The 27776-nt window shown below is 41.0% G+C and overlaps 1 protein-coding gene across 1 annotated transcript; it reads right to left on the bottom strand.

Moving 5' to 3' along the window:
- Positions 1-7065: 7065 nt before the first annotated feature.
- LOC134979949 (olfactory receptor 5V1-like) lies at positions 7066-21149 on the bottom strand. Its single transcript, XM_063946556.1, has 2 exons — positions 21123-21149; positions 7066-8025 (listed from the first exon to the last, which is right to left on the bottom strand). Exons 1-2 carry the CDS (start codon positions 21147-21149, stop codon positions 7066-7068), a joined length of 987 nt encoding a protein of 328 aa, XP_063802626.1.
- Between the last annotated feature and the right edge of the window lie 6627 nt (positions 21150-27776).

Below are 27776 nucleotides of genomic sequence, written 5' to 3' on the forward strand. Positions count from 1 at the left end.
ATGTGGACGTTTAATAAAAGGGGAGAACCCCCATTTACATTTGCGTAGGACAGAATCATCTTTACCTCGCTAGGTGGAATACCCGGCTATATTTCCACTTGGGACCTGGTAATTATAATCCGGTTATCCGTGCATGGCATTGCATGTGCATTGGAACATTCTTAATTATCACTTGGCCTTCATAGAGTCCATGGAAAATCACTTTGGTAATATTACTGGCATTGAGGCTTATTTTATTCATTTGATGTCTATTTGATTTTATATTCATGTGTTTATGGTATTTAATATCATTCATTAAAATTTGCATATTTGTATGAATATTAGCACCTGGTAGCGCTGTTTTTATCCTTTTTGTTTGGTGTGGATAAGGGCTTACATCTGGGTTGCATTAAGGTCCAGATCTCAGCCCTCTCCATTTTCTTCCAGAAGAAATTGGCATTGTTGCCAGGAGTTCAGACCTTCTTGCAAGGGGTACTCCACATCCAACCTCCTTTTGTGCCACCTATAGCACCTTGGGATCTGAATGTAGTGTTGGGATTTATACAGTCCTCCTGGTTTAAACCTCTGATGATGGTAGAAGACAAGTACCTCACGTGGAAGATGGTGATGTTACTGGCCCTGGCTTCTGCTCAACATGTCTCAGAATTGGAGGCCTTGTCATGTAAAAGTCCATACTTGGTCTTTTACGGGGACAGAGCGGAGCTCCGGACTAGACAGCAGTTCCTGCCGAAGGTTGTCTCTGTGTTTCACTTGAATCAGCCTATTGTGATTCTGTCCAGTTCTGACGCTTCTGCTCCTCCGGAGGTATTGGAGGCTGTGCGAGCCTTGAAGATCTATGTCAAGAGAACGGCTCGGATCAGAAAGATGGATTCTTTGTTCGTTCTCTATGATGTGCAGAAAAAGGGTTGTCCTGCTTCAAAGCAGTCCATTGCTCATTGGATTAGGCTTACTATTCAACAGGCCTATGTGTCGGCAGCCTTACCTGTTCCTAAGTCTCTGAAGTCCCACTCTACAAGATCAGTGGGTTCTTCCTGGGCGGCTGCCCGTGGAGTCTCGGTCTTACAAGTATGCCAAGCTGCTACCTGGTCAGGGAAGAACACTTTTGTTAAGTTCTATAAGTTTGATGCCCTGGCCAAAGAGGATACCCACTTTGGGCAGGTGGTGTTGCAACAGTCTCCGCATGTTCCCACCCATTCTGGAAGCTTTGGGACATCCCCATCATACTAGATTCCCCAATATCCCTTATGGATGCTAGAGAAAATAGGATTTTAATTACCTACCGGTAAATCCTTTTCTTGTAGTCTATAAGGGATATTGGGCACCAGCCTCAGTGCATTGACTTTTCTGCAGGTTCTTGTTATGTGGTTACCTGTTCAGCTGTTGCAGTTGTTGTTACCAGTCATTGCTGGTTGTTATATGTTAGTGGTGTACTGGTATGTAAATCTCACCACTCTTTGTTATCATATTCCTTCTCTCATATATGTCCTTTCTCCTTCGGGTATGTTTTTACCTATAACTGCCTGTGGGAGGGGGTATAGAGGGGAGGAGCAAGCACACCCAGTTGAAGAAATTTAAAGTGCACTGGCTCCTTTGGACCCAGTCTATACCCATCATAATAGATTTACCCAATATTTCTTAAGGACTACGAGAAAAGGCTTTACCTGTAGGTAATTAAAATCCCATTTTTTGGAGATAATTGGACATTTAAGTGCTGAGAGTTTTCTATTTTTCAAACCCATACATACATACATACATACATACATACATACACACACGTATACGCACCCACACACACATATAAAATATACACACTGATCACACCCCCATTATCAGTAGCCATGCACCCGTCAAGCTGGTCACACCCCCTGCAGTAACACACAATAGGCCGTTCAGAAATTTCAGCTCCAGGCCCTTGAGTACCTTAACTGACATTGCCAAATGCTACAATCCCCCAATTATACGGGACATCTTTAAAGCTGTAATCGTGGCAGAGAGAGGCACTAGATGAGGGAAAAAGATGGGGTGGGAAGGGGGGGGGATGGGGAAAAGGTATGAGGAGGGTAAGGACAACACACAAGGAGAGAAAGGAACCAAGAGTAGGATCAGAGAACAATAAAACTGTATTAGCAAAAAAGGGAGATGACAGCGTTAGTACCGGGAATAAAGTTGTCAGACTGCAGTCAGTCAATTCAGCCAGCACCAAGAGTTTCAGGAAGCCTCAACAGGTGTAGGTATTCACACAAAGAAGTACCAGACAAGACAGGCACTATACGATGCAGAGCAGACCATCAGCCAGAAAGTTGTAAGCGGGATTGCCAAACAGCCTGCCGACCAGTCCATGAAGAGGGCGCACCACTGAGGGGAACAACAGGTTAGATCCAAGTGACAACTAATGTTCAGTAGTGATCCAGAGTCACCGCAGCTTAAGGACCCAGTGGCAGGTGTTGGAATGCAGATCAAGAAGGTATCAGAAGGGGCACTCACTCTTCCACAGCATAAGCCTATAGATGACAACCAGTAGAATGATGCAAGGCGGATCATCAATTTGAAAGACTATACAGTCAGGACCACCAAGGGGCAGGATTAACAGATTGTAGAATAGGTGTCCCGTTGAATAGGATAGTAGGTAAGATCCAAGTAGTGTAGCCACAGAGATTCTGTTGCAGCAGTGTGAGGTAACAAGCACAACTCCTATTAGGGAATATTCTGATAGAATGCAATATCATTGGCAAAGGTTCTGTCTACTGGAAACTACACAGACACAGAATATATACACCTGGCACCATCACTGATTAAGTCAGAGCAGCTAATCTCGGGGATTTGATCCCAATATCCCCAAATATATAGAAATGAACAAAGAAATATGAGACTGCGCTTTGACTTAAAAATATATTTATATATTAATACATTCAAAATGCACTACAATACATAGATACCGGCCAGTATCTTAATACACATATATTACATATAAAATTTTTATATAGTATAATACCACTACAGCAATATATTCCAAATTGTCCTATAATAGGATAATATATTAGTAGCAGTACCGAATGAGATTTCAATTAAAAAGTAAAGCTGGAGTAAGCCTCAAAAAATAAATGAGCACACTTTGTACCACACCAAAGCTTTTCATATGGTGTTAATGCTTTCTCCAATGGTTAGTATTGAGAGCTTAAAGATTCATGCAATAAGCACATGCATAAACATCCATGTAAGGGGTCAGTACCCAGCAGATATAATTAAAAGCACCCTGCCATGCAGTCACTGACAATGTCTCTCCAAATGATGACGTAGACAAGCAGCTATATTGAGAGCTCAAAGTTCATGCAATAAGCACATGCATACACTCCAATGTAGGGTTAATAACCAGCAGAGATTTATAGAAAGCACCATTCACTGCAGTCACTGACAATAACTCTCCCAGTGATGTAATAATCAGACAGCTATATTTAAAAGCTTAAAATTCATGCAAAATGCACATGCAGAGACTCCAGCAGACAGTGTAGTGGTGTTATACTATATAACATTTTTTATATGTAATATATGTGTATTAGGATACTGGCCGGTATCTATGTATTGTAGTGCATTTTTAATGTATTAATATATAAATATATTTTTAAGTCAAAGCGCAGTCTCATATTTCTTTGTTCATTTCTACTGGAAACTAGTGTCTTTGTATATTTTAGATAGTTAGATCTTAATTGTAAAATTGTGAGATTTGCGTTTTCCACTGAATTGTAGATGATATTTTGTATGTAGTGGTTGTTTTATTCCAAGAAGTTGACACGTTTTTAAAAATTGGTTAAAATGTGGGCCCTGGTCAAATCATATTACATAAGATATACCATACCTACAACACATACAGTATACTCCTCTACCCAGAAGAACAAAAAAGAGGAAATTATATGTCTTATGTGATACACTGAGTAAACAATATATTAAAACTGACTTTTATTATACTTAATTTAATATGAGTTTTACAAAATGTCTCAAAATTAGAAATAGGTTTAAAAAATAGATTGTGTGAAGAGTTAGAAATGTGATTAAAATATGCTGTGTATTTATACCTCCATTCAATGTCTCAAGAAATACTACTGAACTTAGCATTTCATGTCTCAATGTAATGATAGTGCCTTATCTTCCTGTACAGCCTTACCAGTGCATTTATCATAGTACTTTATGTACGTTTTATGCAAGGAACTTAAATAGTTCTGCTGGGATATGTTCAGCACTCATTGACTTTTTAAACACCTTGGTCACTCTGAAGCAGAGTCCCCATGTACAGTATGTACCGGATATTGGGGGGTCATTCCGAGTTGATCGCTTGCTAGTAGTTTTAAGCAGCCATGCAAATGCTATGCTGCCTCCCACTGGGAGTGTATGTTAGCTTAGCAGAAGTGCGAACGAAAGGATCGCAGAGCGGCGGCAAACTTTTTTGTGCAGTTTCAGAGTAGCTTCTGACCTACTCAGCGCTTGCGATCACTTCAGACTATTCAGTTCCTGTTTTGATGTCACGAACACGCCCTGCGTTCGCCCAGCCACGCCTGCGTTTTTCCAGCCACGCCTGCGTTTTTCCGAACACTCCCTGAAAACGGTCAGTTGACACCCAGAAATGCCCTTTTCCTTCGCTAGACCTTGTGTGAAACTACGTAGTTCGTTGTAATAGTACAACGCGCGTGCGCATTGCGCAGCATACGCATGCGCAGAAGTGCCAATTTTTTTGCCTGATCGCTGCGCAGCGAACGAAAGCAGCTAGCGATCAACTCAGAATGACCACCATTGTTACAATATTATTGAACAGAGTGTTATCTTTAACAACATCACCATCAGGAGTGGGATGTTTTTGATGGGAAGAGACCAAAGGTTTTTGGACAGGAAAATCAGATCACAAGATTACAAAAAATTCAGAGTTTATGTTCTTCAGCAACTCTAATCAGTGTAACTCTTTCTTTTTCCCTCAAACATGGGGCCTAATTCAGAGTGGATCGCAGTCTGAATCTCTATGTGGAGTGCACACGCACAGCGGGGCGCAGTCCGGACAATGGAGACGTGTCTGTACCATTGCGGGGGCAGGCCGCGGCGGCTGCGTGACATCACATGCAGCCGCTGCGGCCCGGGATGCGGCGAGCAGCGACCTGTCAGTGCGCAGGGTCTGCGCTGGCAGGGAGCTACTCAGCGGGTGCAAAAGCCTTGCTGCTGTGCGATGCTTTTGTACCCTTATGGAGGGGGGATAGGGCCAGTCATGCGGGGCGGACTGTGCTGTGCTGGGCATCCCCACGCTTGTCTGAGAAACTGATTGTAGATGTGCTAACTTTAGCACATCTACGATCAGATCTGAATTACCCCTATAACACCATACAATATGAAAGTAGAGGACATCCTCGCTGCAAACCTTGAAACCAATATACCTGATACATGTTTACAGAATAATTTGTTACAATCACATTTGGAATCATCTTTAAGAGAACAGTAGCTGCCTAGTTTGTCTCTGTGGTGAGCAGTAGGCAGGTAGGTTAGTTTGTGTGCCCTTATTCTCATTCAGACTCCAGTGGTTGTATTGGCTTTTTATCGTTAGGCTGATCTAATGCAGTGGGTGCTTCATCCATACCTAAGAGGAAAAACAATATATTTTTATAGGTGTAATTTTTCAATTTGTCTCCTTTTCTTTACTTTTTCCTATCTGCGTACTGGCTTTTATTATGTTCTCCCTCTCTCTCTCTCTCTCTTTAATATAGAAAAAGGGAAGAATGAGACAAACGTTGGTGCACACAATAAATTATGCGCATAAAAGCCTGTAGAAGAATTCTGTCCTGCCCACGGTAATAATTGTAATTTTGTCACTAAAATGTTGGTTGTAGCATAGTAACAAAGTAGTAATTTGAAATGGAAGTTAAAACTGGATATGAGATTTCGAGTTTTAATAAAATACATGACTCTTGATTTTATAAGTGTATATTAGTTGTGCAGTATTTTAACTACCTGATCATCAATATATGTCAGTGCAGTCCACCAAATGTCCACAGGGCCCACCATCTGTCATTCTGGCGTGTATAAAGTAAACTCATGGTCACCTCAGTTACTGTTAATACTCAAGGTGGGAGAGTGTGTGTTAGTTCATTATTTATTTAAGAAGACATAAATTCTTATCATCCAGACCTGGTGATTTATTTTCTAAATAACATACTGTATATGATTATTTCAAGCACTAGATCTTTGTCCATGTTGTTATGAAATTTATCATTACGTTATTATTTCCTTTTGCAAATATTACCTATTATTATTTAATCTGAAAAATAAATTAAAACAAAAGTATATTTTCTTATCATGGAAAGTACCTTAGTATTAGCAATGTTATAAATGATGAATACTAATTTGCAGATACTTGTTTGTAATATAATAAGATGGCTGCACAAGGTTGTATTATACTTCTTTTGATTGGGAATAAGAAACTGTGCCTATCCTCTTTTCACTTCTAATTATCCTATAAGGATCCGATTGTGGTGTGCAAAAGAAGCGCTAAAAAACAATCCAGATCCTATACTATAATTTACCTTTTTGTCTGTTATATGCCAACATGAGGAAGAAAGAAAAATAATGAAAAAATGTGGTGATAAATACAATGTAAATTTACAGTCTATTGTTTTTTTTGTGGTACTTGGTGTTTATCTGTGAGATTTATTTACTGCACAATCACTCTCTCAACTCCCTTTTCAATATTTGTAATAAGTGTCCATAGGCCAATAAGTCTTTAACAAAATTATCAGATTCTGGAAATAAATGTGGTTTGTTAATCAGTTAATGTGAGATATCAATGTCAATGGTTATCATTTACTAGAAAGGAATATTCTACCAAATAACTTTGATTAACTATATTATTTCGAGAACAAGAACTCAAATGGAACAGTAACTATTTTAATTTCACATGATGCAGATTTTAATATTGAATACGGTCTGTTGCATTAGTTAAAATATTTGAAATTAAGCCACCTTTGCAATACATCCAGATCATTTTGAAAATCAAACATACAGTATATTCTTAAAAGAGCACAATGTGAAACTTGGCTAGATGGGATATGAGCCAAGAACACGCTTAAATAGTCTTGATTTTCTGACTGCTGACTTCACATCCTTGTTCCTCAAAGTATAAATAAATGGGTTCAACAGTGGTGTTATAACAGTGTACATAAGAGCCAGGAATTTGTCATATTGGCTGCCATTGGGTCTGACGTACACAATGATGGCTGTTCCGTAATACAGGCTGGCTACAATAAGATGGGAGGAGCATGTGGAGAAGGCTTTTTGCTTGCCTTCAGAACTTTTAATTTTTGAGATTGTGTTAATGATGTGAATGTAAAAAGCTATAATGATAATGAATGGGATAACTGTAGCAAGGATAGCTGCTAAGAGTGTGACCACTCTGCTGATGAAGGGATTGGAGCAGGCCAATTTCTGCAGTGGAGCCAAGTCACAGACAAAGTGGTCAAGCTTGTTTGGTCCACAGTATTTCAAACGAGCTGTGAAAATTGTAGTCATAAAAGAGATGGTAAAGCCAACAATCCAAGGAGCTACAGCTAGCTCAATATAAAGTACCTTACTCATAATAGTTGAATAGTGCAAAGGATTATTAATTGCTAAGTTTCGATCAAAGGCCATTACTGCCAAAAGATAACATTCTGTAATACCTAAACCATTGAAGGCATACATCTGTGTGAAACATCCAAGTAGTGATATCTTCTTGTTCCCAGAAATTAAGTTAGCAAGAAGATTGGGAACAGTGTCTGACACAAACATGATTTCTAAAACTGCAAAAGTACATATAAAATAATACATTGGAGTATGTAGCAATGGTACAGCACTGACCAAAGCAATTATGAAAATGTTTCCTGTGACACAGATTATGTATGCTAGCAGAATGGCAGCAAAAAGTAGAATCTGCAAATGCTGCAAACTAGAAAAAGCCATTAAGATAAATTCTGTCACAATGGTTTTATTCACATCTTCCTTTGTGTAAGACAGGGAGTCCTGTAAGAGAAATATTAGATGCTATTACTAATACTTTGTTTGTATACTTACACCTTATACTTACAACATACTACACCAGAATAATGGGGGTGATTCCGAGTTGTTCGCTCGTTAGATTTTTTCGCAACGGAGCAATTAGTCGCAAACAGTGCATGCGCAATGTTTGCAGTGCGCCTGCGCCAAGTAAATTAGCACAAAAGTTTGGTATTTTACTCACGGCTTAACGAAGATTTTTCATCGTTCTGGTGATCGGAGTGTGATTGACAGGAGTGGGTGTTTCTGGGCAGAAACTGGCTGTTTTATGGGAGTGTGCGGAAAAACACTGGCGTTTCTGGGAAAAACGCGGGAGTGTCTGAAGAAACGGGGGAGTGTCTGGGCGAACGCTGGGTGTGTTTGTGACGTCAAACCAGGAACGAAACTGACTGAACTGATCGCAGTGTAGGAGTAAGTCTCGAGCTACTCAAAAACTGCTAAGAAATTTCTATTCGCAATTCTGCTACTCTTTCGTTCGCAATTCTGCTAGAGGGCGGCGGCTTAGCGTGTGCAATGCTGCTAAAAGCAGCTAGCGAGCGAACAACTCGGAATGAGGGCCAATAGTTTGAAAGCAACACACACACACACACACACACACACACACACACACACACACACACACACACACACATGCACACACATATATAAAGCACTATTCCACAGCACTCACCTATTCCTAGATTTGGGGGACAACATGGATATGTGACCACATTGTTTAAATAGAAATCACAGGGTCTATGTACTCACTATTTTAACTAACAATAATAAGCAGTGGAGTTAGGTCATGTATTGATCAATGTATTTAAGCTGACAGTCCCCTGCCAAAGGACCCCACTATATTGCAGGTCCTACTCTATTGCTCAAAATAATTACCATAAAAATAGCTATTACATCAGTGTAACACTTTAGGTATGCTATCTGGTCTAAAGCTCACAGCAACTTTGTTTATATAGGTGAGACAGTTACGAACACACCTGTTGTAAAGCACCTAAGAGAACAGCTGACACTAGCTATAATTAAGTTAAAACAGTGCATGAGAAAATGTGATCACAAAAAAATTAATAAAAAAATTAATCTAATAAACAAAAAGCACTATTCCGCGGCACTCACCTATTCCTAGATTTGGGGGGGCGACACGGTATGTGACCATATTGTTTAAATAGAACTAACAATAATAAACAGTGGAGTTTTAGTATTGATCAATGCATTTAAGCCAGCAGCCCCCGGCAAGGGACCCCACTATACTGCATATACAGTATATATTATTTACTATAAATGAAAAAACGAGCTAGTAGGTGAATGGGAAAAAAATGTGTAAATGAATGTGGCACCTGTAAAAAAAAAATAATTCGTTTTTTAAAAACACGATTGTTTACAGCTTTTTTGAGAAAGATTTAAATTGGTGGTATTCAGAGTTAGATGTCCGGAGCCTAACTGTCCCTACCTTACCCACGGGATTCCTCAGCCGTCGATGTTAGGGCTGTCCGTGGCCGGCGGTGTTAATCGCTGAGCTCACCGCTGCGTCCAGCGGGAGAAAGGTGTAACTGCAAAGCCGGGAGGTGACGTCAGTCCGTGTACCGCCGGAGCTACTTGGCGGCAGCGTGTTGTTCTCCTCTGAAGTCCCACTTGTCCACCTGAAGTCCCACTTGGGTGGACAAGTGGGACTTCAGAGGAGAACAATATAACAGAGGAGATTCATATAATTGGGCTTTTTGTGTCCTGTGAAGTAGGTCATATAGGTTATTTTGATACTAGAAATGCTTAATAGAGGTGGACTAGAGTATCTTTCCAGAATTATCTTTGCATAATTCTAATAGTTTTATAGAAAATCTCAAGAGTTTGACAGGGAGTATGACTCCCCTGCCTACCTTGACTGCACATCCCTGGTCTAGTTACATATAATTTTTTGGGCAAATACAATGTCTTTTTAACTCTTATTACATATAAAATAAGATACAAAAATAATTTGTTTCCTACCACAAAATATATCCAATATGCTCACCTCAACTGATGCGGATTTACAGTATTTACTTCTTTGTTATATTAGACTCTCCTGTAAACATCTACATTGTTTAAAATACAAAAGAGATATTAGGTCACAATAAAAGATTTTCTGGGCAGACACAGGGGCTAATTCAGGTTGGATCGCAAGTTGTGATCTAACCGGAATTATTACGATTGCCCCGCGGGCGCATGTGCCCACACTTTCTGTGGGAGGGCTGCAGAAAATGCAATCGCCTCTGCCTGTCAACCAGGCAGAGGCAGACGCGCGGGGAGCAATGCTCCATTTCCAGGGTGGAGACGGAGCATTGCGGGGGCTGTGCGGCACAAATGGGGGGCAGAGCTAAGCTGAGGCGGCAGGAGGCTTCCTCAATTTCTGCTAACAAGCAGAAATTGCGATTGGTTCGCAATTTATGCTTGTTGAATGGGGGGAGGTGCCGGTCAGCATGCTGGGCGGCCTTGCCCAACGATGGGTGGCCCCCACCACACTATCCAAAGGATTGCAAATCTGCTAATTAGCAGAATTTGCAATCCTTACTGAATTAGGCCCATAATCTGTAATTGTTAGGCTCCATAGCAAAATCTGATGGAATAAGTTAAAGTGGGAATCTTTGCATTTAATAGGAAAAATTGTTCAGTTTATGAGACTGCTACTTCAGTTAGGTGAATTGCTGTGTTGCACATTTGATAATACAGACAGTAAAGGGGGGTACTCACGGAGCGATATTCTCAGCAATCTGACTAGATTGCTTAGAATTTGAGCATTATTGCTCCGTGTGTACCCCCACAGCGATAGCAATGCGCAGCCCCGCGCATCGCTATCGCTGGTGCTAGATTGGCCTGCATGCAGGCCAATCTAGCGGGTCACTCATTTCACCCACTGGGTGAAATGAGCGGCTCCCCCTGCACACTCAGCACAGATCGCGCTGTGCTGAGCGGCGGGAGAGATGTGAGCTGAGCAGTTCGCTCAGCACACATCTCTCCCGCATCGGCCCATCTATATGGGCCTTTACACAAGAAAAAAGAAAATATCAACCGGAAAAAAAACACAAACTCCAAAGATTAAACAAAAAAAAAAAAATTTATAGGCCCAGGTAAATCAGGACTAAACCTATTATCTAGAAAAAAATAGTTTTTATTTATTTGAGGAAATGTCCCCTAATTTCGCAACAGGAATTAAAATTTTAACAAATTTGTAAAGTACAGTAATACATAAAGGGACACATTGGTAACTAAGAGCTTTTAAAAATGTGGTTTTCAATAACACCAAAAGATTTAATAGCACAGATATAAAGATGTGAAATGCAGAAAATGAATGCACTGTATTTTCTGAAGTCAAAATGAAGTTAGAAATGGCTAAATATTAGATATATAGGGAACATGGCCATGACCATTTCACATTGCTAGACAAATAATAAAAAAATACCTCCAAACTTCAATTATTTTTTTAGGTTTTTGCACAGAAAGACAGAGGGAGAGATATAAGTGTTTTTTCTGATGGGTTTCAAACATATGATTCCAGTCAAACGATCTAAATTGCATCATTCTCAAAACTTACTAAATCTGATTAAAGTAAATGCATAATTTTATTTGGACAGTTTAGTATTGTTTGTATTGTATATTACTGTCCCCATAAAGAAAAATAATACTATACTGAAATCCATGCTGGGAAAAGTTCAGAGCAAAGCAACACATTTTATTAAATTTTTTGTTAGCAATACGAGCACTGAAATGCAAATCTCACCAACTGGAGATAATACAATGGTGACAAAATATAGGCCGGGATGTAATGAAGTCCAAGATCGGAGGCCGTGCAGGATGCTGACTGAAGTCAGACTTTTTTTTAAAGGAGCAATCATGTGCAACGCATGGTTTAGCCTTGTGCATGATTGCCCTGTCCAAGTTCGGCCAGCAACCGACACTGCCGCCAAACTCGGAATTCATTACATTCCAGCCATAAAGTTTAAACACAGAACAATTTGCTAGCTGCAACTCCCTACCGGTATACATAATATCAAACATATAACCAATTTTGATTTTTTTTTTTTCCATTCTACCAGGGCACAGATTTTATGGATGACCATCTTTAGGGAAAGTTGGTATGTGTTATATTGATGTACAGTCATTTCCTTTTCAGTTTCTTCTACATACTGTAATAGAATAAGCATTTCTTAAAACCAAAACACAATTATTTATAACATTAGAAAAACACTTACTTGTGACAAGTCACGCATAATTCCAATGTAAACTGTTAAAAAAATAAAATAAACAATATTATTTCTTTCTTGAATATTAGTAGAGAGAATCTTGAAAAGACTCGCATGAATAAAATGTTCATTCATTTATAGTTTATGCCATACAGAAGAGGGACATGTAGATTTGCTACATAGGGAACACTTCTCCTTTGGCACCAAGCTATCTTAGCTGTGTAGTGTTAATGGGACACCTGAGAGTAGAAAAAAACCACACAAAGAAAACACCCTTTCAAAGTTTACCTTCTTGTAGTGGAAATCTTGTGCTCCTTGGCTCTGTGCTAAAATAAAGTTAATCCTATATATGTTTTAGTAGATAGTGAGATTTATTGAAATTACTGTAGTGTATATTGCACTTGTTATAACAGATGTTATGTCCACACTGGATGCTGCCATATTAGTGACATTCCATGTCATGACAAGAAGTCCAAATTCAAAAATATATATTTTTTTAAATTACAAAATATTTTAAAAATCAAGAGTTAATGGACTGCTAATTAATATCAAAGGTGTCACCTAGTTTTTAGGAAATTAGTTCACAATCTAATGTCACAAATCATGCAGGAGTCAGCAAATCTGATTCCATCTCATTTTTCTCCTGATGTAACTACTGTAGCATAACTATATTTTTTTCTAGTGAGCTGACCAAGGTACAGATGTAGCCACACTCAGCTTTGCTGCCGAACATCCTATATACTGCACAGCTGGGACAGTTAGTGTGCCTACGACTATGGACATAGAAAAAAATGCTACGTACTGAGTCACAGCTCAGCATACTAAATTGCACCTGCAGCTTGGTGCAGTACATGTGCCTATGCATTAGTGCCGTGGGTAAGATGAGCCTGGTTAATGTGTAGTGTAGGCAATGCATCGAGACACTCTGTCTCCAAAGAGTTCAAATGTGACAATCCTGGGTCAAGTTTGAGTGTCAACAAAGGGAAGGGAATTAGCATAGGGATAGTGAGCTTGATTTGAGCCGCAGGTAAAGGGACTGTATTTGGTTGATCCCCCAATGCTGATGGGAAGAAGAATTAGAACAAATATTCCAATACAAAAAAGAACAGGTTAAAACATATGATTCAACATAGTCAAAATGAGCAGGAACAGGTTAACCAAAAACTGTGTTAGGAATTGTATCCGATTATCACACCTCAGACCACAAGAGGTCACTATTTGTCTCTTATTGCCCTTAGTTTTGCCTTTTTCCAAGATGGGCAGTGCTATCTCAGAGCAATACATATTAGATACTGTTTCCTGTTTGGGCCTATTAATATGCACTTCCTGAGTTAAACCATGATTGAGTATTCTGCTCAGTACCTGTTTACTTGTTGCAGCATACTTTGCTTACCTGTAATTACTTGCTGATATACCGATGTTTGCATACGTCTGACAACCCACTAGGATACTGGCCTTGAGTCTACATCTCTCTGTTTGTACCTGAATACCCCACTGCTTGCAAACCCTCTGTCAGCTACTGGAATTCAGATACATCACTAGGGACGTAACAGGATACTCAAACCCAAAATGGAGTCCGCCAAAGATGTGTGGCACATATCAAGTTTAGCCACCATTTAAACTAAGTGCCAGGTAGAATTAATATCACTGAAATAAAGTTTTGTTGGATTCATTTCACAGCTTAAGCAAGAAGCGCAAACCATTTCACAAAAAGCCTGGGATGCACATAATAGTTTTCAAGAACTTTGTATTCAAATATCTCAAAATGAAGATTGTATTTTAGAATTTGAGAATCAATCAACTGCACTATCACCCTCTTCTGCTACATTTCCTATCCTATGAGCCAGATTTAGTGGAGACGCTCAAAAGTTTCATGTATTTATTAATCATTGTCAGATGCACTTTGAGCTATATAAATCCAACTTCAAAACTGAAAAGATGAAGCTACAGTATGTTGTATTTATTGCTACTTAAAGATGTGGCACTGGCATGGGCTTCCCCCTACATTGAGACCAAGATTCCCATATTAGAGTCTTGATGACATTCTCATAGCAATTAGATTAATACCCCTTCCAAACCGTCAGCTTTTAACACGGTTATTGCACATGAGCGCACATAACTCATGTTACTGTGCAATCTGAAAAGGGGCAGTTGACATAATCTGGGCCGAATAACCTGGTATTTCAACTCGGGTAGCAAGCAGGGTTGAATGCATGTTCAACCCGGCACGCTGTGTGAACGGGAAAGCCGGGTCGATGCGACCAGTATCTTGTTTACACTATAGTAACAGGCGGTGCTTGGAGATCATGTAATCTCCAAGCGCCGTCCTGTCCGCATCAAAGCTGATATCAACAACCCCAACAATATGGTGGGTTGGGGACAGCGGCAAATTGGGGCTCAGGTGGTTCGCACCCGGGAAGCACCCATGTACGGCTCCAAACCAATTGCAGAATACACTGCTGATTTTCAGAGATGGGTTCTTGACACCACATGGAATGCTGAGGTACTGTACAAATGTCTGTTTACCATGAAGGACTGTAAGATCCTATTAAAGTTTAACTAAACCAGGCAGATGCAGCTAATGAACTGAAATCTTTTAACCAACATTGCATTCAAATTGACACCCATTTAACTGATAATTGGCAAGTGAGAAAGGCCTCAGTGTGGACTTCCCTAACTTATTGTGAATCTACTGCTTCAAATTTTGATACTGCCAAGGTGAAACAGACACTAAATTTGAAATAGAACTCATGCAACTTGACACACTTAAAGTTTAAACGAAAGACTCAACATCAGGAGAACTTGTGTCTCTATTGTGGCAAACCAGGGCATTATGTATCAAAGTGTCCTAGTAGACCTAATAAAGCAGTAGCCACCATGATGGAAGTTGATATTTCTGATCAAGAATTTGCCGTTTCTGATACTGCTCAGCAAATGATTGCTAAGTCAGTATTTCAAGATTGTCTTCCTTAGCAACAATTGAGATTAATAAAATAAATTATAAGTTTGCTTCTTAAGTCCAGTTATTTTCCAGGTCATCGTTGCAAATTACAGATTTTTGGTACTTTGCGCATGTACAGGAGCCATTCTGTGCATGCGCAAATTGATCCCGTGACATAGGTCGAAGAGTGGCAGCAGACTGTCAGTGACTATTTCCAGTTTGGCGTATAAGAATCAGAACAAAGAAAAATGGATGTAATTCAATGTACAGTATATTAGAAAAGGTTTCATTCCCACAAAATGCTCCATAGTTGGGATATAAAAACATATATACAAATTACTAGCTGATTGAATAAACTCTTGCGCAAAATAGGAGCAGCTACTAAAAACTATCAGGAGTTACCAACCTGATAAACACATAGCTATAGAATACAAATTAGAGATGTGCGGCGGGCAATTTTCATGTTTTGTGTTTTGGTTCTAATTCCCAGCTCGTGTTTTGGTTTTGGCTTGGTTTTGCCAAAACCACCCTTTCGTGTTTTGGTTTTGGATCTGGATGATTTTTGAAAAAAACATAAAATCTGCAAAAATCACAGAATTTGGGGGTAATTTTGATTTTATGGTATTATTAACCTCAATAACATTAATTTCCACTAATTTCCAGTCTATTCTAAACACCTCACACCTCACAATATTGGCCCTCATTCCGAGTTGTTCGCTCGGTAAATTTCATCGCATCGCAGCGATTTTCCGCTTAGTGCGCATGCGCAATGTTCACACTGCGACTGCGCCAAGTAAATTTGCTATGAAGTTAGGTATTTTACTCATGGCTTTTTCTTCGTTCAGGCGATCGTAGTGTGATTGACAGGAAGTGGGTGTTTCTGGGCGGAAACTGGCCGTTTTATGGGTGTGTGTGAAAAAACGCTTCCGTTTCTGGGAAAAACGCGGGAGTGGCTGGAGAAACGGAGGAGTGTCTGGGCGAACGCTGGGTGTGTTTGTGACGTCAAACCAGGAACGACAAGCACTGAACTGATCGCAGATGCCGAGTAAGTGTGGAGCTACTCTGAAACTGCTAAGAGGTGTGTAAACGCAATTTTGAGAATCTTTCGTTCGCAATTTTAAGAAGCTAAGATTCACTCCCAGTAGGCTGCGGCTTAGCGTGTGCAATGCTGCTAAAAGCAGCTTGCGAGCGAACAACTCGGAATGAGGGCCCTTGTTTTAAGGCCTCAAAGTTGCACCGAGGTGGCTGTATGACTAAGCTAAGTGACACAAGTGTGCGGCACAAACACCTGGCCCATCTAGGCATGGCACTGCAGTGGCAGACAGAAGGGCAGATTTAAAAAAATAGGCCCCAAACAGCACATGATGCAAAGAAGAAAAAGAGGTGCAATGAGGTAGTTGTATTACTAAACTAAGCAACAAAAGTGTGCGGCACAAACCCTTGGCCCATCTAGGAGTGGCAATGCAGTGTCAGACAGGATGGCACTTAAAAAAACTAGGCCCCAAACAGAACATCGTGCAAAGAAAAAAAAGAGGTGCAATGAGGTAGCTGTATGACTTAGCTAAGCGACACAAATGTGCGGCACAAACAACATGGGACGTGCTGGAATTTGCCCAGATGTAATACATGCACAATATTGGTGGCACAGGATAGCGTACCCCTAAATAGGGCTGGTTCTAGCCCTTGTGGCACCCTGGGCAAAAACAGGGGCATGGCTCCATACAGGGGCATGGTCAGTTATGCCCCCTGTAGAGTTGTGCCCCAATTTGTGCCCCCTGTAGAGTCGTGCCCCTTGTAGAGTTATGCCCACATTTGTGCCCCCTGTAGAATTGTGCCCCTGTAGAGTTGTGCCCCCTGTAAAGTAGCGCCGCTTACAAAAAAAAACTAATTAATACTTACTATCCCTGCTCCTAATTTCCGACCGCTGCTGTCCTCTGCCAGCGCTGCTCCTTGGATCTATGGGAGAGACGTCATGACGTCTCTCCCATAGCACAGCATAGACACTAGAGGTCAATTATGACCCCTAGCGTCTATGTGCCAGTCCCATAATGCTGTGCGGTGCGCGTCATCGCGCACTGTACAGCAAAGGTCCTCTCCACGAAGGGAAACTAGATGGGTAGCGTAACCCGTCTAGTTTCTTTCACAGTGCCGGCGCCCCCCGGAAGGCGGCGCCCCGGGCAAAAATCCCGTGTGCCCATAGCAAGATCTGCTGCTGCCCCTAAACCAAACACACACACGGCAAAGCCTGTAAAATTAATTTAGATAATAATAACCCTTTCATTTGAAGCTATTATGATAATATGCAGCACAGGTGAGCGTACCCCTACACCACACAGGGCAAACCCTGTAAAAAATTATTTGGATAATAATATAAGTAATGCATATAAGCCTTTTATTTGAAGTAAATAATATACAGCACAAGACACCACCACTGGACTTATGGCAGCACAAGACACCACCACTGGACTGATGCAGCACAAGACAGCACCACTGGACTGGACTTATATGGCAGTACCTCTGGACTTATATGGGAAGTAACCCTTGAGTTGTACGGCAGTGTCAGACAGGATGGCACTTTAAAATACTAGTCCCCAAACAGTACATGATGCAAAGAAGAAAAAGAGGTGCAGATGGAATTGTCCTTGGGCCCTCCCACCCACCCTTATGTTGTATAAACAGGACATGTACACATTAACAAACCAATAATTTCAGCGACAGGGTCTGCCACATGACTGTGGCTGAAATGACTGGTTTCTTTGGGCCCCCACCAAAAAAGAAGCAATCAATATCTCCTTACACAAACTGGCTCTACAGAGGCAAGATGTCAACCTCATCCTCATCCTCCATTTCCTCACCCCTTTTACTGTGTTAATCCTCCTCCTCACAGAGTATTAATTCGTCCCCACTGGAATCCACCATCACAGATCCCTGTGTACTTCCTAGAAGCAATTGCTGGTAAAGGTCTTCAGGGAGGAATTTCTAATTTATTTTGATGAACATCATCTTCTCCACATTTTGTGGAAGTAACCTCCTACGCCGATCGCTGACAAGGTTACTGGCTGCATGAAATACTCTTTCAGAGTACACACTGGAGGGGGCAACTTAGGTAAAATAAAGCCAGTTTGTGCAAGGGCATCCAAATTGCCTCTTTTTCTTGCAAGTATACGTACAGGCTGTCTGACATGCCTACTTGAATGCTGTCACTCATATGATACTCCACCATTCTTTCAATGGTGACAGAATCATATGCAGTGACAGTAGACATGTCAGTAATCGTTGGCAGGTCCTTCAGTCCGGACCAGATGTTAGTACTCGCTCCTGACTGCCCTGTATCACCGCCAGCGGGTGGGCTTGGATATCTTATCCTTTTCCTCGCAGCCCCAGTTGTGGGAGAAAGTGAACGAGGAGCTGTTGATGGGTCACGTTCTGCTTGAGTTGACAATTTTATCACCAGCAGGTCTTTGAACCTTTGCAGACATTTGTCTGCCAGAAAGAGAGATACAACGTAGGCTTTAAACCTAGGATCGAGCACAGTGGCCAAAATGTAGTGCTCTGATTTCAACAGATTGACCACCCGTGAATCCAGGTTAACCGAATGAAGTGCTCCATCCACAAGTCCCACATACTTTGTGGAATCGCTCCATCTTATCTCCTCCTTCAATTTCTCCAGATGCTTCTGCAAAAGCCTGATGAGGGGAATGACCTGACTCAAGATGGCAGTGTCTGAACTGACTACACGTGTGGCAAGTTCAAAGGGTTCTCCACTGCGCTTGAGTCAGGTGCATTTCCCCTCCTTTGCCTATATTGTAGGTGGATGTATAGGCTTGAATGGCCTTTTGCTGCTCCTCCATCCTCTGAAGCATATAGAGTACTGAATTTCACCTCGTTACCACCTCTTGCTTTAGGTGATGGCAGGGCAGGTTCAGGCATGTTTGATGATGCTCCAGTCTTCGGCACGTGGTGACTGAATGCCGAAAGTGGCCCGCAATTTTTTGGGCCACCGACAGCATCTCATGCATATCCCTGTAATTTTTAAAAAAAATTCTGCACCACCAAATTAATTGATTGTGCAAAACATGGGACGTGCTGGATTTTTCCCAAATGTAATGCACGCACAATATTGGTGGCATTGTCCGATATATCTCAAATAATTGATTGGGTGGAGTGTTGCGCACTTTGAAGAAATTTAGCAGCAAACTCTTAAGATACCAGTAGACACAAACGCAGGTGTCAAGAATCAATAGTGTACAAAAAAATGGTATCTGTGGTGAGCGCTAATATCTTCAAGGAAATTGCAAACCAATATTATGGACAAAGCCTCATTTTATGATAAAAAAGACGTAGAATTTATTTAAATATCCATGATTATAAAGTGACACAGTGCACATAAAACATGGATTTCACAAATAGTACATAAAAATAGAAGCACTTGAAAAAGGATGACCTAACCAAAATGCGTTGTGCCAGTATTGGGACTTTGAACTTCTTGGACTCTCTCCGGTGAATTGCTGTAACCATCTGCATTGGGCAAAGTGTGTCGTGTGTTGCTGGGCCGCCTGCTGGAAACCCACCTTTTAAACATCGAGGCACACACCACATGCCCAAAACGGTATGAGCCAGAAGTCCCACATTTGAAAACTATGCACATAGACTGTCCTCAAATGTTTACATTGTTGATGTTTACTATAAGGGCTGTATAATACATTGTCTTTTTAATTCTATTTTTATGTACTATTTGTTTATGTACTCTTTGTTTTCTAGAAAAAGGCACAGTTGCTGAAACACGTTGGACCGAAGCCCACTAACGACTAAGGACATTTACACCTTGAACATTTATTTCTCCCTCCCTGGCTAGAGAGAGAGAGCCCGTGAAACAGCACACAGGACAGCGCCGGATCACGTGACCGCAAAAAAACGGAAGTAGCGGAGAAACGAGCCGGGGAGATCAGCGGCAACCGAGGCTGGGACTGGGTACCACAGACACGCACCTAAGGAGACAAGAGGTACACCAGAGGGAAAAGGGACGGAAGCTGAGCCGGGACAGGTGCACATCATGCATCCCCGGCGGTAAGTATTAACAACAAGCCTGTTACCCTGTTTCCCACTGGTTATTTCACAGGCATTAGGTATGACTAGCGGGACTCCGTTATAGTCAAACACCTAGCACCTTTATAACTATATACTATACCCATCACCATGTTTGTTGAATATATACAAGGTACTTAGGCTCATTTAGAGTCTATGGTAAAGTTATTCCCTAAAGGTTTACCTGACATTTATTATCTCATTGAGCATTTATTATCTATAGTAAAAAAAAGTACTTAATTTTACCAACACCCATTAGTTACTGAATTTGTCAGAAATACTGAATATACATTTAGTTTGTGAGTACATTGTTAACCACCACACATTTAATCCGCACTCCACATTTTCCATCTCCACATCCCCACCCCACCCTACTTCTTTTTTTTTCCCCTTCCCACCCTCCCCTCCTTCCAATCCACATACCCCCATTTCTGTGTGCACTGACAACCCCCCACTTTTTATATCTATCAAAGAGGTTGGACACCTCCCAGTCTAGCTGCACCGAATCCTCTCCCCACCCCTCTCCCTACATACCCCCATATATCCATATATGAGTGAGCGCAGTCCTCATCTTTAAACTAACAAATGCTGTTGCTGATAGACTACAACATCTACAAAGTAATCTTAAGATGTTAAAGGAAACATTGCATCATGCCTAGGACAGTTATAAGACAATTGCTGATAGGTATCATAAAGCGACACCAGTTTTTAAGATTAGTGGTAAAGTAAGTCTCTCTACACAAAATCTTTAAATAAGTGTGCATACTCCAAAACTAGGGTCAAGATTCATAGGTCCCCTTTAAGATCTTAGCTCAGGTCAATCCAGTTACCTTTGAGCTTGAACTCCCAGACTCCATGAAGATTCATCCAGTTTTTCACAGCTCCCCATTGAAACCAGTGATGCAAAATCCATATCCTGGGTATATCTTTCCTCCCCCAGGTCCTATCTGAGTTAATGAACATGGGGAGTTACTGGTAAAGTGAATTCTGGACTGACGCATTTATCAAAACAAGCTTCAATATGGAAGTGGTATGGCCCAGATTAAAATTCATGGTTTCCAAAGGAGAATGTTCAAGTCCCTTAATTATTATGTGAAATCCATCAGAAATATCCAGAAAAACACAGAATAGCACTGTCCAGAGGATGTTGTTGAAGAGGAGAATACTGTTAGGGATTGTATCTGATTAGTACATTTCTGACCACAAAAGGTCACTTTACTCTCCAGCTCAATTACTGCGCTCTGTAGAGTAAGGACTTTTAGCAGTACCCAGAATCTCTGTTATTCATCTGGGTGATGAACCAGATCCGACTCTATGGTACTTGAGCACAGTTTGAGAGGCCCCCACTCTAGAATCCTTCAAAAACAGACTCCAGACTTCCATGTTTGCTCAAGCATTTCCTTAATGGTTTTTTTAGTATCTCCATGCTCTCTGTATTTTATGAAAAGCTTTTTGGTACTTCATTGTTTCTGTACTGTTTATGTTCATTGTCTGTTCAGCGCCTTGAGTACTACTGAAGAAAGAGTGCTACCTAAATAAAATTATTATTATTATTATTATTATTATTATGATTTGCAATAATTTTTGCCCTTATCCAAGTTGGATACTTCTATGAATAGAAATAAGAAATAATCAGGTATAGTAGATTTAAGACCTCAACCTAACAAACATGAGGACAACATGATTAATGTAATGTGGCCATACTCCTGAGCTGCAATTCCCTGTTCTGCTGATCCAATCAGACAATTATCAATCTGTTGAGGAATTAGTTTAATCATGACTCGCTGATCCTGATAATTTTTTGTTCAGAATCAGTGAATCAAAGATTTCCAACATGTTGGGTTTCCCCGATTCCCAACCCAGGCTTTGACAAAATAAGGAATTGCCCTGATACTTGCCAGATGCATGGGTCCCATAAGTCCTTCACCTGACACAGATGACAGTCTTCATAACAGAGAACAGTCCATGTCTCAGGAAAGATTTACCATGTTTGATGAAACAATGATATTTGAGACATGTTAATTGATGTTTTCAGGGGATGCAGTCAATTTGCCAGATATCGATATCCCGGCAGTCAGAATACTGATGCCTGAACCTTGGCAGCTAGAAATGCTGCCAGCCAGAATCTTGGCACAGCAGGGCTATTCCCACTTGTGGGTGTCCACAACACCCATAGAGTGGGAATAGATCCTGTGGTGAGCGCAGCGAGCCACTGAGACTGCAGCGTGGTGACTGCAGCGAGCCTGCAAGGGGACTCTAGGCGCTTGCCCCTCTGCAGGCATTCTGGCAGGCATGATGCCGCTGTCGGGATGGCAACAGCCAGCATCCCATCCGCTGGTAAATCATACTGAATCAGTTTTTAGTATATGAAACTATTGAATTATAGCATTGAAGTGTAAAGCCTTATTTTTAAAGAAAAGAGCATATGATGTTATTGCAATGTATATGCATGTTTGAAACACTCTCGTTTTTTATGTGCAAGCCAGATTCTTTAATGATGATCACTGGATCATAGGAGTTGCTGGTAAGCAGGGGCAGATTAGGATGGACAACTAATCCGGGAAATTTATGGTAGAAACCCTAATGATGGCAGGGCCCGTTGAGGGGGTGAGGTCTGTTGAGGGGGACGGGATCCCTTGTGATAGGGCCTGATTCTGAATTGGACGCAGTTGCAGTACTCCTTGCATCTTTTGCTGCAGTTGTGACTGTGACTTTATGTTAATGATACTATAATGCCATTCCCTGGTGTACATCTGTGTGTCCCAAAATGCAAGGACAGAGACACCCACTTTCAATTTCTACAGATGCTTTAATCATGCTTCGTGTGTGTTAAGATGCCACCATCAGTCGCACCATGAATCTTTCACCAGCCCTATGCTAGGTACAGATCATCCGTTTGATTATGGCCTTCAGTGTGAGCAATTCAGCGTCTCTATATGCAACTACTCTCAGCAACACATGCATAGTACCTTACATCTGCACTATTTAGCCAAACCCCTGGAATCACCTAGGAACACCCAACACAATTCTAATACACTTCTTGGGGCATACATCGTAATCTGTACTACAACTCTTTATGGACACCATCAGGACATATACTTGGTGCAACTCAGACTCATGTATAGACAAAAAACATGGGACAAGAATAAAATAAAGCACATTGGCCCACACAGGAATCACTTACACATTGGCCCTCATGGGCAAAAAAAATATACATTTACCCGCAGAGGATAAAAATAAAACACATGGGCCCCCACAAAAAAAATACATTGTCCCCCACAGAAACCCCCCCACATAATCTCCCACAGAAAATAATAAAAATAAAACACGTTGGCCCCTCCATGAAAAAAAACTTTGGCCCCTACTGAAAAAAACCCCCAGCCTGCAACAGGAAAATATAAAACACATTAGGGGTCATTTCGATCTGATCGCTCACCGCAGTTTCTCGCAGCGCAGCAATCGGGTCAGAACTGCACATGCACAGGAAGTGAGCAAGCCCATGAGGGCGAAACCATGCTGCACTGCAGGTGAAGCAGATATAAAGATCAGGATGTAAGGAAGTCTGAGTTCGGGATGCCAGTTGAACTCTGACGTTTTTTAAGGGGTCAATCATGTACAAGGCTAAACAATGCACGGCTGCCGAACTTGGACTTCATTTCATCCTGTACATAATGTGAAGGGAGATATAGATCTGGGAGGGGTGTATCAAAGGGGTCAGTACCAAATCCCGCAGGATGGGATCCCGGCGGTCGGAATCCCGACACCGGAATCCCGACCAGCACAATCCCGACAGGGGTGGTGAGCGGAACGCAGTCCCTTGCGGGCTCGCTACACTAATTTATTCTCCCTCTATGGGTGTCGTGGACACACACGGAGGGAGAATATGTCGGGATTGTGCTGGTCGGGATTCCAGTGTCGGTATTCCGACCGCCGGGATTCCGTCTGGTTGGATCTTGACCGCATCCCATATCAAACTGTAATCTAAATTGCAGTGCAACAAAAAATAAGAAAACAGAATACTTGGCTCAACAATCATTTATCAAAAATGTTTGCATTAGATGCAGCCAACCAAATTGTATAACCTGTAGATATATGATAGACAAGAGCACACTTTTCAAGTCCAATACTTGGGAGTGACTTTGAGATATGTAGTCATATTGATTGTAATATTACATATATAATTTATTTGATAACTTGTACTTGTGGACAGCAATATGTGGGCCTCACTACTCAGAAGCTTAATGTAAGATTTTTGGAACACAGACGCAATATCATCAAGGGTGTTAGATCACATAGTCTATCAGCTCATATCCAGCCTAAACATCAGGGCACTATTGAAGGTCTATCTATACAGGGCATCGAATGTATCCCCACCACAGAGAGGGGTGGAGATATATTTGGCAGATTATGTAAGCCTTCTGGATAGTCTCTATTGGGTCCCTTTTTCCTTTGGGTCTTAAAGATAACATAGAAATTGATAACATCTAGGGGTGCACACATGTTGATGTAAAATTAAAACTTTGTATGGTCCTCTGTTTCTCTTAATCTTTGAGTAAGAACAATCAATGTTGTTATTTTTTTAGTACTATAATAGCTGTTCTTCCTTTTTGGTTTAATTGGGTAGTATTGGGACGGTTTTTATGTCTCAGTCCGGTGAACCATCTATAGGAGATCTTTTCACTGTAAGGGAATGAAATGTAATATAAATAAAAATAAAAATATAATAAAAATAATATGAAAATCGGGTCCTAGAAAATAGAAAATAATGTATCTTGATCCTGGTGTCTTCTGCTCTACCACCTAGTGGATTTAATTGACAGTTACATCCTATGCAGTTTTATGTTTCATTATCAAAGCATCTGACAATGTGATTAATTACCTTCGTCCTCATGCCACCCCCTGCTGATATGGTTTTCTGAATTAGTAATCCTGCACCTACTTATATAACTCAAAAATCTGCATCACAGTTGCTCCAACATGCCTCCAACAAAGCTCAAAGGGTCCAAATTTGCCCCTCCAGACCATTTCTTTGGCTAATCATCCTCGGGAGGCAAAGCTTGTTCGACCCCATCTCCTTCTGAATCCGCATCGGCCCCTCAAGCTTCGTCTTCTTCCTTATCCCACAACACTCAGTTACACTTCCGCAAGAATTTACGGACTCACTGGATGGTCCTGTCACAATTTGTGGGGAAATTCTGAGTTGATCGCAGCAGCAAATTTGTTAGCAGTTGGGCAAAACCATGTTCACTGCAGAGGGGGCAGATATAATATGTGCAGAGAGAGTTAGATTTGGGTGGGTTGTGTTTAAACTGAAATCTAAATTGCACTTTAAAAATAAAGCAGCCAGTATTTACCCTGCACAGAAACAAAATAACCCACCCAAATCTAACTCTCTCTGCAAATGTTATATCTGTCCCCCTGCAGTGAACATGGTTTTGCCCAACTGCTAAGAAATTTGCTGCTGCGATCAACTCTGAATTACCCCCTTTGTTCTATTCACTCTATGCTCTCTACCTTTAAAATGGACATTGCCATGGAACTAAAGGAACCTAAACACTGACAGATAACATTGAACGATATGAATGTTCTCATTCATTAATGAACGAGATCTTGTTCATATCAGTCAGTGTGTAGGCACCAACAATGAATGATGCGTGGTCCAGCACTCGTCCATCATTGGTGCCCCATTGCTCATGCATGCAGGCCAATATGGACAATCTTGTCCATATTAGCATGCATTGCTATGGAGCTGGATGACAGGGGGAGTGAAGAAACTTCCCTCCACCTGTTACTCCCCCCCTGCCGCTGGATCGCCCGCTGGCTGTATAATCCGTCGGGCACCTCGGCAGCACATTGCCAAGTCTGTAGGGCCCATTAAGTCTAATATTCAAGCGCTGCAGTCTGACATGTCTGAGATTGGCAACAGAACAGACCACATAGAATCTAAAATGGAAGTGCTGGTTGCCTAACATATTGACTTAATCACCGCCCACGACTCTCTTCAGGAGGAAGTTATTTCTGTCTGTGAGAAAATTATAGATCTAGAGGATCGCTTTAGAAGAAACAATATAAAGATAAGGGGCATTCCAGATTCGGTCACAAATGCTGAGCTTTATGACTTCGCCACAGATCTTTTTCAGAAGCTTTTACCGGACACACTGCTGTCAGATTTGCTGATCGATAGAATACACAGACTTCCAAAATACAAACAAGCCCCTGCCACAGCCTCTAGAGACACTCTCTTGAGAGTTTACTTTTTTCATGTTAAAGAACAAATTCTCCAGGCTGCACTGCCTTCCATATTGACTTTGGACTGTTTGGACTCTCTTCAGCTCTTCCTGGATGTTTCTTTTGTAACATTAACTAAGAGATGTTCACTCTGTCCCAGTACGTCCGCCCTGAGAAAAGCAAATGTACAGTACAAATGGGGATTTTTGACCAAGCTAATAGTTTTACGCATTGGAAAACCCACAGTGATACAGTCTCATGAATACGGGTCTACAATTTTGAAGAATTGGACATATCTATCAATAGCCAATCTGCTTCATCACCTAAAAAAATTCCTACAGAATGATCTACAGCTGCAAGTTAAGATCTACGATTGTGAGAAAATGTGGTAATTTTGTTTTATTGTCACTTATCTCCTTCTCTTTCCTGTAAATTACAATAGGTTGTGTTTACTGGTTTTGATACTGTATATACCATATGTATTTATCTATACATGTAGGTGCTACTGATACTTAGAGATACAATCTGATTTATTCTTCTAGTATATGACATTGTATAGATTTCCTAGGTTGGTTTTCATGATTGTCTTATTTCTCTTTGATATCTACTGTTTATTACAAGTAGGATTACTACTAGTTGTTGTTTTTGTTGTTAACAGTTAGGAGGCGGTGATGGGTACTTACAGCTGACCCCCCGCCCTCCCACCCCCATAATGTCTAGTTCATCACGTATTTCCAGTGCCAGAATCTTTAGCTCCTCTGTGGACGCTATTTCTGTTCTTTTTTCTTTCATTTCTTTTTCTTATCTATTTGACTTTTTGTTCGTATCATCGTATGACATATGCTTCTAACATTTGCTGTTTGTGAAGTATAGGCATGCCTCTCACACTTTATCTGAAAATCCGCTGATATCTTTAACAGTCTTGTATCACTTCATGTTTAATATCCGCCATGGTGAAATTCTTTGTCCTTAATGTAAAAGGCCTTAACTCTCCTTGTAAGAGGCGCTTAGCTCTGAAATAATTTGCAGACCAAAAGGCAGATGTTGTCACTATACAGGAGTCCCATTTTCTGTTGCACTCTCCCCCTCAATTCTTTAACAATAATTATCCATTATCATATATTTCTTGTGGTCCATTTAAGAGGAATGGAGTAGCCATTTTATTCCATAAGTCAGGCTGCTTTCAATTAGAGGGTAAATGGGTAGATAGCGATGGCAGATACCTGATTTTAGTAGGTAAATTACACTTTGGATAT

This window comes from Pseudophryne corroboree, chromosome 12 (assembly GCF_028390025.1).
Source record: "Pseudophryne corroboree isolate aPseCor3 chromosome 12, aPseCor3.hap2, whole genome shotgun sequence".
Taxonomy (NCBI): Eukaryota; Metazoa; Chordata; class Amphibia; order Anura; family Myobatrachidae; genus Pseudophryne; species Pseudophryne corroboree.

Coding starts and splice junctions, on each gene's coding strand:
- LOC134979949 (XM_063946556.1), bottom strand. CDS start 21,149: ATGGAGTCTGGGAGTTCAAGCTCAAAG. Junction 8,026..21,122: donor CTGGGAGTTCAAGCTCAAAG/GTAACTGGATTG, acceptor TTTCTCTTACAG/GACTCCCTGTCTTACACAAA.